The sequence below is a fragment of the Miniopterus natalensis genome, chromosome 17 (genome assembly GCF_054644295.1).
Source record: "Miniopterus natalensis isolate mMinNat1 chromosome 17, mMinNat1.hap1, whole genome shotgun sequence".
NCBI classification, from domain to species: domain Eukaryota; kingdom Metazoa; phylum Chordata; class Mammalia; order Chiroptera; family Miniopteridae; genus Miniopterus; species Miniopterus natalensis.
The window spans coordinates 7,763,684-7,782,445 of record NC_142097.1 but is presented as its reverse complement, the minus strand read 5'-3'; the positions used below and the strand labels follow the sequence as shown (position 1 = coordinate 7,782,445).

At 40.7% G+C, this 18,762-nt stretch overlaps 1 protein-coding gene across 1 annotated transcript; it reads right to left on the bottom strand.

The window, feature by feature from the left end:
• Positions 1-5,062: 5,062 nt before the first annotated feature.
• SCO1 (synthesis of cytochrome C oxidase 1) lies at positions 5,063-18,692 on the bottom strand. The gene is made up of 6 exons (XM_087825848.1): positions 18,408-18,692; positions 17,378-17,468; positions 14,850-15,047; positions 14,008-14,100; positions 11,008-11,123; positions 5,063-5,935 (listed from the first exon to the last, which is right to left on the bottom strand). The coding sequence occupies exons 1-6, from the start codon at positions 18,690-18,692 to the stop codon at positions 5,801-5,803; spliced, it is 918 nt and encodes a 305-aa protein (XP_087681974.1). The 3' UTR covers positions 5,063-5,800.
• Between the last annotated feature and the right edge of the window lie 70 nt (positions 18,693-18,762).

Below are 18,762 nucleotides of genomic sequence, written 5' to 3'. Positions count from 1 at the left end.
AGGAGTGGGTGGGGAGAGATTAATCAGAGAACTTATATGAATATATGCATAACCCATGGGCACAGACAATAGTGTGGTGAAGGCCTAGGGTCAGGGTGGGGCAGATGCAGGATGGAGGGGTCCAATGGGGGGAAAAGGAGGACATCTGTAATACTTTCAAAAATAAACTTTAAAAAAGAAAAAACCATTCATATAAAATTTTATAGGAAAATATAATGAAGGTAAATCATCTCCCCACTTAGAGCTAACGACCACTACTATTATATGTTAATTTGAAATATTTTTATATGCCTGGTCCTATTTGCCTTTTCAAAATAAAAAGAGGAAACATTTACATATTTTGTTTCTTCCTTTCGTTTTCAATCCTCACCTGAGGACGCACTTAGAGAGGGAGGGAAACACGGGCCGCCTCCCACTCATCGCTGTACTGTTTTGCTCTCCGATAAAGTCTTTGTTACCTTATTCTTTTTCTTTTGAGATGTTAGTATTTTTCTATTTTCAGACCTTCCATATGTCAAAGGTTTCAGTAATCTCTCGGACATAGTGCAGATGTTCTCTCATTTGTTGCTTATCTCACCTGAGCCTCAGCAACCCCGCTGGTGGGCAGAGCGGGGGATTATTTCCACTTAAGGGAGTGGGAACGACGCGGCAGAGCCCGCCCATGGCCATGGGCTGCGGGCAGGCACCGGGTCCTGGCCGAGTGGGTGCACCCGCTGTCCCACTGCTCCAGCAGGGCCGATGCCCTCCTCTAGGGCTCTGGGAGAAGGAACGTTTTCCTTGCACAAAATATCTTACATGTTTGGGCCTCAATTTCCTCTTCTGTTAAAAAAATGGGAGTTGAAGCAAATGACCTCACAGTCTCTTCAGCTCTGCCGTCTTCTGGCTGATCTGTGGTACACGACAGATACACTCGGGTGAACAGACTGTCTTTCTCCTTGGTGCATGTATGGGATGCGGGCAGCGGCTGGGTGAGCTTCATGCATGAAGTGCAGGGGAATGTCCACGAGGCGTGTCACAGAGCATTTCCACCCTTGACTTCCCCAAGCCGGAACCAGGAGCTTGAGTCTGGCCATGTCTCTCCCCAGTCAAAAGCAAGCAAACGCATCGGTGAACCCCAGCATCTGTGTCATGGCTGCGGAGTACTCCAAGGTAGCTGCTGCCTCCTCCCATGATCCCTGCAGACACCATTAGTGGACAAAACACACACCATCTGAGCCTGCTCACAGCTTCATAATCCTCCCGAGCACTGTTACAGGAACTACTATTTGATTAAAATTGACAGGGGGATAAACTATTTGTCTTCCTGAGAATGACTCTTTATTATTATAAAATTAATGTATGTTCATTTAGAAAGGCTTAGAAAATAGATCCTTTTAAGAAAATAAAAAATCATCCATAAACATACAATTCTTATTAACACTTTGGTATATACTTTTTGTTTACACAAAAAATGAGATCAAACTTTTGCAGCTTACTGGGTTAAAGTAGATATTGGATATATTTCCATATCATTAAACATTAATCAACTGCTCCAATTTAGTGGTTCGATGGTTCCACTTATGGATGTACCCAGTTTCTTTCTCCCCTGTAGTTGGTGTGTTACAGGTCCCCGCAGCTGGGCATCTAGGTCACTTTATCTGTTACCTACTATTACAAAGTGTTGCAATGAACAAATCTTCGTGCATACCCACAGTTCTCTCCGGGGATAAATGCAGAAACATGGAAGGGCGGGCTTGCTCTATATTGACAAACTGCCATCCAGAAAGCCAGTCACACTTTATATTCTACCAGTTCTACGTGAGGGTCCATTTCTCCATACTCTCATCCTCAATAGGTAGCATTCTTTGTAGCATTTTGTCAACCTGAGACACAAAAACCCTAGTGTTTTAATTTCCATTGTTTGATTGCTAGTAATGGTTACCTTTGGGCAGAGGTATGGCTAAATATTTGACATTCTTTTTTGCTGGACTGTTTATGCCCTTTGACCAGCTTTTTCTTGGGTGTTCTTCTCTTTCCTTATGGAATTGTAAACGAACCTTATACATTAGTGAGAGTAACTCTGTTACAGGTTTTGATCCAGCCTAGCAATGACTTACGCTTTGCTTTGTCTTTAGTGTCATGTTTACAAAACTTTCTCAGCAACTGTATTTTAGTCTGCCTTTTTGGTTAAGAAACAGGCTTATTCAGAGCCTCCAGAGAAAGGAGGTGGGATAAAGGGCAGACACTGCAGGAACAGATGTAGATTAGATCTAACACTGGAGCTCCCAGGAACTCTAAAGCACTGGTCTGTCAGGAGCACACACAGCACTGGAGTGTGGGAGGAAAATACCAGCCCTTTTATTTATATGCATATGCATTTTTATAGGAAAGTGGAGCAAACATACATAGGAAATACAAAAGCATGTATGTTGCATGTATAGAATTAGACAAATACCCAAGTGTCCATCACCCACACTAATACACCACTTGCTTTCTCAAACTTGCAAATTTCTGCTTTTTTTCATGTGTTACCTCTGACAACCACTCGCCAAATATATTTGTGCAGTATACACGTACATAATGTATAAAGAAGTAAATGTACATATAGTGGAGAATGCATGTCAAATTTTTGATTTTGAAAATTAATTGTAATAAAGACGTTTGGAACTTCTCTCTTTTAGGGCCCCTGCTTGTCTCCGCCTGCCTGCTTCTTTCCTCCATTTGCCCTAACACTTAATACCCTGGAGAGATACCCACCCACCACTAAACAGCAATTCCTGCGGGTGGTGAGGAGTGGTGGCAAGAAGCTTGAGCTGGATCCATCATTCCTTTAATTTTTTTTTTTAAAGGAATACATTTGTGAATTTCTGGTATGACAGAAGATTTTAAATGTTGAAGATTGAAAGAAAATGCATCCAAATATTGTTTCCTGTAGTGAAACAATGATTTTAAAATTTCTTCCTTTGAATTTTCTGTGTATTACAAATTTCCTCGACTGAGAATATAATTATGGAAGAACCAATAAATTTTAAAATACATTTCTAAAATCAATAGAAAATAATTATCTGCTAAATTCTAAGGGTGTTACAGGAACACATGGCTGAAGGGGTTATTAACTGCATTTCATTAATAACTAGGCATAACCACCCACACAAGTAGTAACTATGAGTAAAAAATATAAGCTGCGAGGATACAAATACTTGTGTGACTGCCTTTTAAAGGCAACTCACACACAGTTTAAATAGTGCTGTGTACAAAAGAAATTATTTGGGGGATTATGGGTGATTTGAAACATTTCTTTTAACCTTATATTTAAAACAATAAAAGACTTAAAAATACCTTATGCAGATGCGTTGAAAATTTCAAAGCACTTGACTGGGCTCCTATTAGCCTCCCAACTCACATGTGCCTTTTACTGGCATTCAGTGACTCTCAGCTCTTTGGCCTAAGACAGCTGGACACATTCAGTACTGCCATGCCCACTGCAGACAGGATTCTTACAGTTTTCAAATAAACAGCATTTCTTGTTAATTCCATTGAAGAGTTCAGGGCAAGAAAACACTCTAACCTGCCCCAGTAAAGATCTTCAAGTGTTGAAAAGCAGCCTTGATTTCAATTTCCCGACTTACAATCGAAAAGATGCCCCCCAAGTACACAACACTTGTTTTAGAGTCATACAGTAACCATAAGCACTCCACAGCAGTGGGACAAGCAGGGACTTGACTAGAAATTGGGACCCAAAATCTAATGGAGGTTCAGAAGGGCACCACCTTCACCTCTAGGATGGCCTCCTCATGCACAGAGAGATCTGATGTCATCAGAGGCCCCTTTCCGTGTCTGACATCCTGATCCTAAGCCTTTAAACTTGACACTGGAATGAAGAGCATATAAAAGGTTTCTTCAAAAGCCGCTGTTCCCTTTCTGGATCATTACACAAGCGCTAACCTGCAACAGCTGAGAATGAAGACTATATTTTATCTAGAGCAAGCGCTGCAAAGTGATCCACACGAATGTTTGGTGGCTTAAAACAGACCGTCTTTTCAAGTGTCTGGCATTGTAGAGACTTAGCATCATCTTTGTTCCATGAAACCAGTCTTTTAGTAAGTTCCTCACCTTGACAAGGCTTCTGGGAAAGTCATGCCAACCTTTTAGCTGTGTATTAAGGAACCCACCCAAGAAAGGATTGTACTGTTTAGTCTGCTAGGGCTGCTGTAACAAAGTACCGCAGACCAGGGGGCTGCAACCAGACATTTATTTTCTTACTGTCTGGAGGCCAGAAGTCTGAGATCAAGGTGTCAGCATGGTTGGTTTCTCCTGGAGGCTTGTGTCTTCCCATGGTCCTGGGTATCCTAACCTCCTCCTCTTACGAGGACACCAGTCAGGCTGGATTAGGACACATACTAATGGCCTCATTTTAACGTAATCATCTCTTTAAAGATCCCATCTCCAAGTAGTTACATCCTGAGGTACTGGGTTAGGACTTCCACGTATGGATTTTGGGGGACACAATTCAGCCCATAACCACTATAGAGTTCATGATTTTTCTTTTTCACATATTTTGGCATGTCCTTATAATAGGCATAACTAGGTATTAAGAAGACATTTAAAACCCAAAAGACAGGCCTGTTTCCTATGCAAGTAAAACATACCTGCTATGGTAGGATCTACTGGAAAACTTTCAGAGAACTTTGTCCTAGGCAGCAGCTGCCAGTGGAAAAAGTGAGATTCAGGACAAAAGTCAAGACTCACTCTATCATTCGACAATAATTTCCTGGCTGTGTGTACAACACTTTCATTGACACACCAAGTGATGGGTCAAGTCTTCACTCAGCCAGATCAAGACCTTGTTTCCTCACAGAATTTCCTCAAGGCAGGCCCCCAGTATCTGAGGCACTTTGGGCACCTGTTATGAACCCAGTCTCTGCATCCGACCTGACTCAGTGAACCCTGGCCGGGGCCCGAGCGCCTGCACTACAGCAGCCACCTATCGGCCCTCCAGTCTGTGGGCGGCAGCCCCGCGAGCCGTGTGCTGCCTCCTACGCACTCCCTCTTCGCCCACGAGAAAGGCCACACTTGTCCAAGCTGCGAAACTGAATACACATTTATTTCACAAAGAGCAATCAGTATAGGCAGAAAAGTGTCCGCATCACACTCATCATCAACAGCCTCCTTTCCATCTGGTACGTCACTGAAAATCCAGCACATCATTTGGCTAAAAATCACATACAAGATCCCTAAAGAAACAAATCTAATGGTTTTCCCCAAACAATCGATTCCCTCTTCATTAGTCAAATCAGCACCTGCTGAGAGGGGACTGCAATGCAAACCTGACAGTGATGTTCCTTAAAAGGAAGGCTCCACTTAAACTTTCAAGTATAAAGATCAGCTTCAAATGGCAGAAAGCTAATTTATCAGCCACCAAGAACTCGAAGGGGAAGCAACAGCACTGTGGAAACTGTATTCTTCTTGGAAATCCAGTCCCACAGCCTGTACAAGCAGGGGTCCCAGAAACTGGAGGCAGTGACGCTGAGCAGAGGGTCCTGCTCACGGCAGGAACTCACTGACTGTGCCTCCCTCTCAGCTGTTCCTCCCGAGGCCACTCCCCTGGCTTCACATTAACTTGGTCCTCCAGGCTGGCGATGGCTAGTTGGGAGACTTGCGGTGGTAATTTTTACAGTTTCCATGTTGGCTGATCCCAAGGGTAACATGCCCTGTCCAAAATATAGATGTCTTCATGGTGCGAAGGCCACTCTGTGGGTTGCACACACACGTAAGTTGCCTTCTATGGAGACAAGGCCTCTTTCTGGCAGCACTGCTGTGGCTAGCTCTTTCTCCTGTGCTCCCTCATGTGTGCAGCGATTGAACCAGCTATCTCTGCATTCTTCTTGTTCTGGCCAAAATAATCTAGAAACTCACCATCTGGGCCAATCAAGTACATGATTATGGTATGGTCCACCTGCAGGGAAAGGGGGGGTGGGGATGACAAAACGGTTACCAAGGCAAGCTGCTTACTTTACTGAATGAATGCTGCAAGACAAGAGGACTTCACAGTGATGACTGAATAACCTTTGTGGCACCTCCTACTTATGGAATGGGCCTAAGCTTCCTGTAGTAACAAATTATCTAAAATCTTATAGAAATCTGCACTGGCCACTGCTTGAAACATCAGCTGGAATCTGGATTGCTTTTGGTTCAATCTTTAACATAGCCACACAGCCTGAGAAAAGAATCCACTTCTAATCCACTGCTGTGGCCTTTGTGGAACAGCCAATGCTTGTGGACAATGGTGCCTGCTGGGGAGGAGCTTACGTTTACCAGTAAAATATTCCATCTGACCCCTAAACGGGACTATAAAGACATATCACATGGCACTGAAAGTGTTGGGGAGAAATCATTTTCTTCAGTGAGTTCTTGGGCATATTCCTTTGTTTTTGGAAGAACTGGTGGTCTGTCGTGAATGACCACCTGAATTCTGCTTACCATGTTTTATGAGAAGGAAACAGAAAACCAACTACTAAATATTTGATTTATAGAGTCTAACACAGTCTTTAGTCCTGATATTAGTGATTCAAATGGAAACATGAAAATAAGTGGTTTCTCCCCCGGAAATTTTTATACTACACTGAACCACCCTGTCCAAAGCAAAGTGCCAGGAAACTCCTGAGGAGCCATCAACGCTGCACCTCAAAGAAATCGCCTAAAATCCACTCTCTATTCTCCAGGCAAAGTTCTTAAAACATTCCTAGCTCTAACTTAAGTTTAGATTAGTCATCAGTCTTTTTAGTTATATGCTTCCACAAAGCCCAATTTTAAATGAGTGGAAGACTTGGAATTTAGAATCTCTGGAATTTACTGCAGGCTTGCCTGCTACTTGGAAAGATTAAGAGACGGGAATGTGACCACACATACCACACTGGAGACAACCCAAACATATCCGCACACACGTTATATGCCTGTGAGGTAATTATTTTTTATATACACACATTCATAAAGACACAGCAAATGGAAAGAGCCACTTGCCCACTTGCATATGGAAAGAATGTGCACCCCAGGAGTGCAAGCAGCTGGTGACTTCATGTCTGGAATCATTTACTGCAGGAGTAGGACAGGGGACCTGTGTTTCTCCTCACATTTGAAATACAGTGTATCTCCCAAAATGTATACACATGTTAACAGCAGATAGCTCAATTATGTTTTTCTTTTCAGATTTAACTCACTGGAATTAAATGTGTGTACATTTTTGGGGACACCCTATCAGAGTCAGATCTCCAGTTTAAACCGTATCCTGTAGTTCACACGCCTCTGGCTCCCTATTTCTTTTCTCCCCTCTCCTTTAAAAACAGAATTTCAATGTATTGAACTTATGAGTGTTAACGCAAATTGCTTTCTAATACATAATAAAAATGTTGTTCTGTCTATATATGTCAAACTTGTCAACTGTCAAGTCTCAATGTCCATGTGAGCATGGGCGGAGCAAATCGCCACCTGTTTTTGGTACAGAGTACTTTAAAGTTCTAGTACTTCCTAGGAGAGGAAAAAAGAAACCGAGCCACGGGCCGGGGCACAAGCTCTTTCGTGTGTCATCTTAACCCAGAAGACAGGTATCAGACACCTCTACCAACAATAAAATAGGCTCGAGAGGATAAGTTATATAATTGGTAACCGCCAGACCTAAGCTTAGAACCTAGATCTGTCCAATTTCAAATTCGAAGTCCACAATCTTTCTATATCTCCACATTGCCACTATCTCTACTGGAGGACAACTCAGGTTTTCTAATGTGCATTTACACACACCTTTTAATTTTTATAAAGGTAATATATGCTTACAAAAGGGAACAAAAGAATATAAACGTATACAGTGAAAGTCCTCCTCCTCTTTCAGACCCCCGGAGCCCTCAGCTCTCCTCCTTAGAGGGAAAGCCTGCCCTGTTCCTCTGTACTCTCCTAGAGAAATTCTCGGCACTTACTGGTGTGAGTTTTTATCCACTTTTATTATTATTTTTTAAATATATCTTTATTGATTTCAGAGAGAGGGAAGGAGAGGGAGAGAGACAGAAACATCAATGATGAGAGAGTCATTGACTGAGCCCGCAGCCCGGGCATGTGCCCTGACCGGGAATCGAACCCCGATCGCCTGGATCCTAGGTCGACGCTCAACCGCAGAGCCAGGCCCGGCCAGGCTATCCACTTATTTCTTGTACTACCTATCACCTATTTCTTCTTACACAGAAGAAACAACATACTATACTTATTTTCTCACTTAATGATATATTGGACATTGTTCTGTATCAGCACATACCTCGTAACCTTTTAAAAAATGGTTGTTTGGTTTTCAGTCTTTTTATAAACAATGCTGCAGGTTATATCTGTAGGATAAATTCCAAAAAGTAGGACCTCTAACCTAAGAGGTCCCCTAGATACTGCCCTGGCCAATTTGGTCAGTGGTTAGAGCATCAGCCCAAGGACTGAAGGGTCCAGGGTTTGATTCTGGCCAAGGGCATGTACACCTTGGTTGCAGGCTCAATTCCGGGCCCTGATGGGGGCAATTGCAGGAGACACAACCAATCGGTGTGTCTCTCTCACATCGATGTTTCTCTCTCTCTCTCCCCCTTCCATTCTCTCTGAAAAGCAATGGAAAAATAACCTCACAAATATATGTGTGTATATATATATATAAAAATGTTGATAGATACTGACAAACTGTTCCTATCTGTTAACTATGCATGAAAGAGCCTCATTCCTACAGTACATGCCCTCTTTTCCCAACTCGATTTGGACAGCATATTTCAAACTTTTGATCTTTGCTGATCTAACAAGTGAAAATGGATCACATTATACAATTCACATTTCTTTCATTATGAGTGAAACTGAAGATCTTTTTTCTTTGGTTTGAAAGTCATTTATATTCTTTGTCAAAAGTAGTTTCTAATTAACACAAAATAACGTAGCATTAGAATATATATGCATATATAATGTGCAATGTCCGGCACACCCGGTTTACATACACTATCAGTCTGAGGACTCCACTACATTCAAAAGCCAGAGGCTTACTTGTTGTTGGTGTTGTTTGAGATTAAGAAAACCTCATTCCATTACAGCTCAACCTTTAAGGTATTCCCTCACTCCTTAAATCTTAACAGCATTTTCCCACACCATCTTGTGAATGAATATCTGTGACCTCACGGGACAGAAACCATACTAATGATACACCAAGAAGCTGGAGAGTGTCTCCCCCTATTGGCTGATTTGGCAAATGCAGAGTAATGAACTCCACATTGATTCTTATCAAATCTCAAATTCTTATGGCAGGAGACCAGTATTTCTCAAAATGGGGTCTAGGATGGTTTCTAGAGACTGTAAGAAGTCTCCATAAGGTTTAAATATTTGCATTTCAATTTTTTAGATTAAAAAATTAATATCCCTATTCTGGATTATGTACACAGTACAAATCTCAGTGCCCAAACTCAAAACCAGTTAATACAGCTCTCTTTTATAGAAAGAGCCATTAAGCTGGAAAAGTTGTTTTTCCACAGCTTCCTCTCTTGCCCCTTGCTCCCCTCTGCTCTTCTCTCACTCTTCTCATGCTGCTGGTGCAACAAGAGGAAACTACAGTAGGGTTTTTTCTTTCCTTAAACTTAGGGCTTAAAGAAAAATGCTAGCCTGGCCAGGCGTGGCTCAGTGGTTGAGCATCGACCTAGGATCCAGGCGATCGGGATTTGATTCCCGGTCAGGGCACATGCCCGGGTTGTGGGCTAGGCAGCCGATCAATGACTCTCTCATCATTGATGTTTCTATCTCGCTCTCTCCCTCTCCTTTCCTCTCTCTGAAATCAATAAAGATATATTTAAAAAAAAGAAAAAGGCTAATTTTTGTTTTTCCCCTATGAATCCAAGTTTCCCTCAATCTAGGAGGCACCAGAACTAGAAAATAAGATTATGGTGTGGGCATAAGGCAAAGGTACCAGAAGCCTAATTCAGGCCATAGGCTACAGGGGCACACAGTGTGCTTCAGGTTCAAAGATGATGGAGAAACTAGGCTATAAAGGGACAAAGCACCACAGTGAGATGTTCCCTCTGCATGTTGCTCTTGGCGTAGCTAACAGATCAATGATTTAGGGTCCTGGCCATCTTTTTCTATAAAACCAGCTTTGTTGGTAAAAAGCTCTTCTGATTAATCACTCTGTCCAACCAATGATACAGAAACCAGAGTATGACAACTGAAGAAAAATAGGAAATGCTATTAAAATACATTATCAACTCTTAATGTGATGGGAAAGAATGTCCTATTGAGAATAAAACTGAATGGGGCAGTGTGTGCCCTTTGTTGGTGCTTCACTGTGAAACCACTGATAAGAAAAAGAGCAATGGGACTTGGACATTAGCTTAGGGCCCCCGGGGCAGTGCTAATGAAAGTACAAGCTATAGAAGGACTTAATGAAATTTCTGTTCTTCATCACTAAAAAGCATGTATTAAACACCTAATTATGTAGTTGATATGAAAATACACCTTAAAGAAAATCTACCTGTCTGCAGCTTTCATCTTTTCTCTTCTTTTCAAAATTCTTATTCATGCAACCCAAAAATGCAGTTCCTCGTGGCCTAACACTGCTTCTCAAAAAGAGCATATTTCTTTGACCTTTCATAGGGGACACAGAGAGAACCAATACAATGCCTGTAACAATTAAACTAAGCTTTGCTCCGAAATGACAGCTTCTCTTTATTTCCAATGTGGTCTACGAGGGTTACATTCCATTGATTCTAAGGCACCACTAATTTTATATTGCCCTATAATTTTGTGCCACTAGAAAAGAAAAATGGGCCATTAAATTATGGGAACAGTGAATATATATTAAACAAACACCCTTAAAAAATTCTACTTCTACTATACATTCAAATATCCTTAATTCCTAAGGAGTTTGCAATAATCTCAGGCTTGCTTTCCTCTCTGAAGCCAGTCACCACTTAAAGCTATCTGCATACCTGGGACCTGAGAGTAGGCCTGTGGGCTGAAGCCTGAGGGTTTACTTACTATGTAGTCTTCATCTTCGTCCTTGGGGCCAGGGCTGTAATACACTCGGTAAGCTCTGGCCACTTGATCGACCTCTTCTTTCGTGCCAGTCAAGCCAACCAGTTTGGGAGAAAATTCTAAATAAAAAATAAGAAAGAGTGAAAAATGAGAAGCACACAAGCCACCATCCCTACATCAAAAAGCAGCATTAGTTATAAAGCAGCCCTACTGCTACTTTCTTCCTATGAGTTCCTAAACATTCCTGTTTCAAAAGAAAAAAATATCACATAGAACAAATAAAAATTCTCCTCTGTAATACCTGTATATAGTAAGTCACACTAGAATTACAATAGAAATCAGTAACAGAAGATATGTGGAAATTCCCAAAGTATGTGGAGATAAACACACCTCTAAGTAACACATGGGTCAAAGAAAAAATCTTAAGAGAAAGCAAAAATTATTTTGAAAAATGAAAATGGAAATATAACTTATCCAAATCTGTGGGATGAAGCAAAAACAGTGCTCAAGAGAGAAATTTCTAGCACTGAATGCATACATTAGAAAAGATCTAAAATCAGTTTCCACCTTAGGAAACTAGAAAAAAGAACAGAAAATTACATGCAAAGTAAGCAGGAAAAAAAAAATTAGAGTAGAAATCAATGGAATTGAAAATGGGATATTAATAGACAAGATCAATGAAACTCAAAGTTGGTTCTTTGTAACCTATCAGTCATATCCTTTCATTACTATCTAGTAAAGTGGGAATATTCTAATTATTTAAATCACACTTTTTATTAAGTTAGTGGTTTTTAAATACTTAGATGTGGTGCTGAGATATGCTGAAGTTTAAAGATATAATCATGAATTAATAACCACTACAGTTTTTACTTGGGATATTTAGTTTGGTTACTATGTGATGAAAAATAATTGCTAATATAACACACATTTAAATTGGAGATTGTTCATCACCCAATGAGTTATTCCTGCTTCTTACTGCTTTAGAATATAACTATGCTATTGCCCAAATTTCTGACAAACCAGAAAACTATGGACATAAAATTCACTTTTACATACTGAATACTCTAAAGATGAAAACATAAACTTTGTAACCTTGGATTATGCAAAGATTTCTTACATACAAAACCAAAAGAATTACCTATACAAAAACAAACTTAAAAACTGGACTTTATCAAAATGGAAAACTGCTCTTCAAAAAACATGGCTGAAACGACAAGCCGTAGTCTGGGAGAAAATATCTGCCAATCATACACCTGATAAAAGACTTATATCAGGAATATAAATAAAAGTAAATAAATAAAAATAAAACAAACAGCTCCATAATAATGGGCAAAAGATAAAAAGAGATACTTTTCACCCAAGACAGACAGACTGCAAACCACAGCATGAGAAGGTACTTAACATTAGGGAAGCACATGTTAAAACCACAATGAGGCACCTACCGCTAAATACCTACTGAAGCGGCTAAAGTTAGACTACTAACCACATCAAGTGTGGCAAGGATGTGGAGGAGCTGCAACTCTCACATACTGCAGTAGGAATGTAAAAATGTATAACCACTTTGGAAAAAAGTTTGTCAGTTTCTTAAAAAGTTAAACATAAACCTACCACATAATCTAGCCACTCTACTCCTAGACATCTACTCAAGAGAAATAACAGCACGTGTCCATACAAAGACTCGCACATGAATGCTCTCAGCAGCTATTTGTAACAGTCTAAAACCGGAAATAACTTCAGCATCCATCAACTGAATACTACTCTGCAATAAAAATGAACGAACTACTGATACATTCTACAACATGGATTTCTCAAAATAATTATGCTGAAAGAAGCCATTCAAAAAAAGTGCATACTCTATAATTCTATTCACGTAAACTTCTAGAAAATTCAAACTAACTTATATTGACAAAAAGCAGATCAGTGGTGGCCTGAAGATGGGGGTGGGTGAAGTGGAAGGGCAGGAGGGAGGGATTAGCAGGGCACAAGGAAACTGCTGGGGGTGATGGGTATGTTCACTTTTTTTTATTGTGGTGGTAGTTTCCCAAGTGCATACATATGTCAAAAGGCAAAAACTGTACACTTTAAATATGTACACATTATGTCAATTATATCTCAATAAATTTGTTAAATAATAAAATATATAGCAGGTCCTTCACAAAACACATTTTTAAAATAACCTCAAAGCTTTAGAGGATATGTGCATTAGGATGTGTCATATAATAAACTTAAAACTATTCATTAGTCCTTCTGTCCAGTAGTTTAAATCAATTTCACCATAATTAAAATGTAAACCCCTGATTTTTAAGCACCCACATTCTGCACATTAGTATAAAAACAACAAAACCTGTCTGATCAGATTTTTATTTTCAACACATTTTTCAGTTGAAAAAACTTGAATCTAGAGAAATTAAGCAACTCACCCAAGTTCCTAAGACCCAAATATTCACCTTTAATTCTACCCTAACTGACAGTCTTTAAAAGTACCTTCTAGTAGGTTTTAACCTGCATGCTGAGATGTTTGAATTTAAATTCTTCCATTAATAATTACATGTTTTTGTTATAAAGAATGTTTTGGATTTATAAAACATGTGATGTGTTAAAAATGTGTTTACATATAATTCATTTTTATTCTCCCAATGTACATACTCCCAGAAGGTACAGACATTAATTTTACAAAGGAGAGAATGAGGTACACAGCTGGGATTAGAAATAATCTGTCCTTACTCTCAATTCTAGGCTCTAGTAACTTTGTTGATATATGAAGGCCAATTTCAGTTCTTCCACTGTGACAAAATAAAAAGAGCCCTGACTCAGGAATTCAGAAACTGCTTATTTGCTTATTTACTAGCTACAGTCACAACTCTGAGCCTCATCACTTTATTTGCCTGTAAAACTGGAGATAACATTAGTCCTCTCTATTTCACAAGGCATTATAGGGTTCAAATGGGTTAATCTTTCAAAAACTGTAGAGCTAAACAGATATAAAGTATTACTGAAACACACCTTTCACATAATTTGCGATGGCTTCTTTTGTGTCCCTCTCTGGGTCAATAGTGATGAAAAGTGGAGTTAAATCTGGCAGAGTCGGAATACTATCTGAAAAAAAGTTCTCATTAGTCAGTATTCACACTCTAAGGGAAAAAACAAAGAAAACCAGTGATTACAGTCAAATGTAGTAGGTACAGCAAGGGGTTAGGGAAACACAAAGGCACATCTAACACTGGTGTTACATGACGGGGAAGGGGTGGGATGGTGTTCAGGAGAAATAGATCCATATACTATCTGTGGTGGAATCAGATAAATAACCCAGGGGATACATGCTAAGGCCTGCATCACATCATATGGGTATCACATCTCCTAATCCAGGATTGTAGGTTATTTTCCCCTACCATCCCCCAAGGGCAGGGTAAGCTATTCACCCTGAGGACTGAATAGCCTGGACTAATTCATTTTAAGAAGGATGTACCCTGTCTTCTTAGTGGTACTAATAATGCTCTGACTGCACATCAGAGACCATACAACAGATTTCAGTCTAACCCAGGAAAAGGCAACAGCGGTGTCAATGATGGAAAGCCGCAATAAAGGGACACAAAGCAGAGTTAAGGGAGACCCAGATCACACTGACATTTTTAAGCAACCTAACATTTTTAGGCATCGTAACAAGCTTCTTTTGGTGGAGAATTTATAGGTCAGGGAATCAAAGCAACAAGCAAGCCTAATGCTGAGATTTTATGTTCTCACAAATCAAACAATTATGACCCTCCGCCTAACAGTAATGTAAGGCTGTGAAAAGTACAGTAACATTAAGGACATTAAGTAAACATAGTAAGAGATGGCTTTCTTACCTATTTCATCCACGACTTGGATCATTTTTTCTAGTTCTTCTGGACAAATATCAGGGCAATGAGTGAAACCAAAATAAATCAGTACCCACTGACCCAGGTAGTCCTTATCAGTTTTGGGCTCTCCAGTATGAGTTGTGAGGGAAAATGGTCCCCCAAGTAGAGGCTTTCCAATGCTTCGCTGCCGTTGTTTCTCCAACTCTTAAACAGACACAAATACATACATCAAAAAAAAAAAAAAAGGTCAATCTAACCACAGGTACTCAAATGCCTGATAATATGATCCATACTATTCTAATAGCTGTGTGGGAGCAAAATGTAGAAGAAATAGTGTCAGTTTTTAAGAAGCTTAAAAAATCTTTTAAGGAAAATAAGCATAAAATAAAACAAAATCAAGTTAAGTACCATGTTATGTTGTAAAGATTATAAGAAAAGTGGTAAAAATATTTCTCCTGGAACAATTCAGTCCTAAGCCAACAGGTGCATCAGACGTGCAGAAGGTCTGAGCCCAAGCGGGAAAGGTAGGTGGCCTGGCACTGGGAGTCTGAGTCTGAGTGTGCCGAGGGCAGCTGTATGGAGAGAGGGCAGCAGTGATGGGATCTTAGTTACTTACTGGGGGTTCATCAAATAAGTACACGTATTAGAGATATGAGGGTTACAAACGGACAGAGAGTTAGAACAATGGAAAGAAAACTAGAATGAACCTTGCAGTGCTGGAAAGAAACTGGAGGTTCGGTGTGAATTTATGGTTTCAATATATATAGATATAAATATAGATGAAAATATACATACATATCTCTTTCCTAGCTCTGTCTGCTGAGAGGACCCGGTAGCAGACACACCCCAACAGCAATGAACTCATATTCTGACTTCTAAATATCCTCCCCCACAAAAAGGAAAAGGGCTTTTTAGAGAAATGGCCGATTATCAGGTCCTCAGTCAAGTAAAGGCTAAAAAACTTAAAGACTGAAGGAGACTGAAGAAACAACAACTAGGTATGACGTGTGGTTCTAAACTTGACGACTTTTGCTATAAAGGGCATCAAGTTTCACAATTTGAATGAGGTCTGAACACTGAACTACAAAACATATCAGTGTCAATTTTCTGATTTTGACTGCTGTATTGTGATTATGTTGGAGAATGTCCTTTTTTGTAGAAATATACAATGAAGTATTTGGAGATGACGAGGCATCGTGTCAGCACGTACTCTCAAATGGTTTAGCAACACTTTTAATATTGTATCATAATACATTTTTAATAAAAAATGTTATTAAATGCAGGTGACAGTCCAAACTAAAGTCGAAAGAAGCTTGCATTTCCTAGAAGTGTCTCTACCGCCACTTTCCTAGCTGTTTCGTTTTATTTCATTGTGAAACTAAAAGAATTTAACTGCTTATTACAATATGAAAATTATAGCCCAGCCAGGCGTGGCTCAGCGGTTGAGCATCGGCCTAGGATCCAGGCGATCAGGGTTCGATTCCCGGTCAGGGCACATGCCCCGGTTGCGGGCTGCAGCAGATGAATGACTCTCTCATCACTGATGTTTCTATCTCTCTCTCTCCCTCTCCCTTCCTCTCTCTGAAATCAATAAAGATATAAAAAAAAAAGAATATGAAAATTATATCTAATGACAAACTGTATCTAATGAAAAATACTGCTAGCTATACAAAAAAAATAGGTCTAAATATCAATATGAACCTTATATTGCCAAGGTTCTAAAGCCTATGAATTCTCACTCCCAGATTTAAACATCATCCTTTGTATAAGGGCATCAAAAGAGACACTAAAGTAATCAAAACAGATTTAGGTGATACTTTAAAAGATTTACTGAGAACTTCTAAAGCAAATCTTGAAAGTCCTAGAATATTCACTAAAAGATAAACTTCCTGTAAACAACTACTAAACACTTCGAGTGTATCTGCAAAGCAGTTTCTAGCATTTCTGCACCAGGCTCCCCCTCTCTCCACCCTCCACGGTCAGCCTCTGGCCTTTGCCCTCAGCTGACACTCGGCGGTCTGCAGTAAGGGTTGAGCCTTCCTTTGGCCCTCTGAGCACCCTCAACTTCTCTCTGGCCTCACAGAACCTCCTCTAGTAAAATCCTTTACCTCTGTGTCTGTTTCCCTATCATAGGTATTTCAAAGGCTGGAATAGCACCTTAGTCATCTTTGACTTCATACTACCCACATTCAAATCTGTCCAAAATTAAATCATTTCATATTGTTGGACAGTGCTATCCTGGATTGGATCCTGGAACAAGTAAAAGGCAACGGAAAAACAAGTGAAATCCAAATAAAGTGTGTGGTTTAGTGAGTACTACTCTACCAATTCTAATTTCTTCCTTTTCATGGTTATGTAACATGTTAACATTAGGGGAAGCTAGGTAAAAGTTATATGAGAAATCTATGCCATATTTATACCTCTTCTGTAAACCTAAAATTATTTCAAGATAAAAAGTCTAAAAACAACAAAAAGTTGCTAGTCTATAGCCAGGAAAGATTTTATTCAGAGATGATCAAATGATATCTACTTACTCTCTGCCTTTTCTTTCTTGAAGTACTTCATTCCAGCCAGTAAAGCTCCTCCAATAGCAAATGTGATGGCTAAAGACTTCCAGGAAACAGGCTACTGGGGCAGGTTTAAAAAATAAAAATACTAGTAAGATGCAGACATTTAATTATACTAAACATATTACAGTAGCTTTAAATATAAATACACAGAGACCTTGATACCGTTAAATGTGCATAATGTTTCATGTTACTTGGGATGAGAAAATACTGAAAATTTCTGCAGATGCAGTTGTACCTGAGCTTCTAACACAAAACAGTTACAAAGGCACGTTTCCAAGGGAAAGTTCACCAAGTCAATTTCTTTCCACTTGAAAAAAAACCTCAATGCTCAAGTACCAGGATTCTAAACTACCTGTGTCCCTGATCCCAGCTGCCGACTGAAAAACCAGTTAATTGCCTTCTTGTTCTGATTCTGTTAATATAAATAAACCAAGTAAAATTTGGGATGTTAACCTAACTCTGGCCTCCAAAGTAACAAAGGCGAAGCAGAAGGGATGTGAGAGTGGGAGCTTCTTGCAAATCGCACCGTTACTTGCTTGTACTTTAAGTACAAGCAAAGGTGAGGAAGATGTCCGCTACCTAGGCCTAACTCATTAACCTTCCCCCAGCTCCAGAAACCCCTTCCCTCACCTATCAACTAGAGGGTAGTGGCATCTGGGTTCTTTTTGGGTCAGAAAAACCTGGAAGAACCCCTCCCCCCGCGAAAGGGGCATATCCAGCACGCAAACACGATCCATATTTTGCTCAATTTCAACCGTATATACCAAACCTCCGAAGGGGGACCAAAGTGTCAGAAACTATAAAAATAATAACTCCTCAATAATGGTCAATTTCAGGTTGCGATCTCTAAGAAAACCTTAATTTTGATCCAGGGGAGCCGGCTGAGTCGGGGACAGTTTCAGGCCGGCTGGGTGACTTCTGAGGTCACGACCGGGTGGGATGGGTTGCCTGACAGCCGCGAAGGGGAAAGGAAGCGCTCCAGGGGGGCACTCACCCCGGGCTGCGAGGGGCGCGTGGGGTCTCGGCGGTCCTTCGGGTCCGGTCCCGACGCGCCCGGGGGTGGCGGCATCGCGGTGCTGAGGGGCCGGCACCCCAGGCAGCTGCCGGCGAGCCCCGAGGCCCGCCCCCCCCTCTCTCGCTGCGCGCAGAGCTGCCTCAGTAAGACCCTCCGGGTCCCCTCTGCCCGACCCCACACCCTGAAACCCCGAAACGAGAGAAACAAACGCGGACCACCCGGAAGCCGCATGATCCGGCCGGATCCCAGCAACAGCCCCGCCATGAACTTAAGACACCACGCCTCCTTGGCCCGCCCCTCGACTTCCGGCGCCGTCTTCACTTCCTCCGGAAGT

Excerpts from the sequence above, each read along its gene's own strand:
- SCO1 (XM_087825848.1), bottom strand. The coding sequence starts at position 18,692 with ATGGCGGGGCTGTTGCTGGGATCCGGCCGGATCATGCGGCTTCCGGGT. Across the intron at positions 15,048-17,377 it reads CAAGAAAGAAAAGGCAGAGA|AGTTGGAGAAACAACGGCAG; the intron begins GTAAGTAGATAT and ends TGTCTGTTTAAG. Across the intron at positions 11,124-14,007 it reads CATCGCAAATTATGTGAAAG|AATTTTCTCCCAAACTGGTT; the intron begins GTGTGTTTCAGT and ends TTTTTTATTTAG.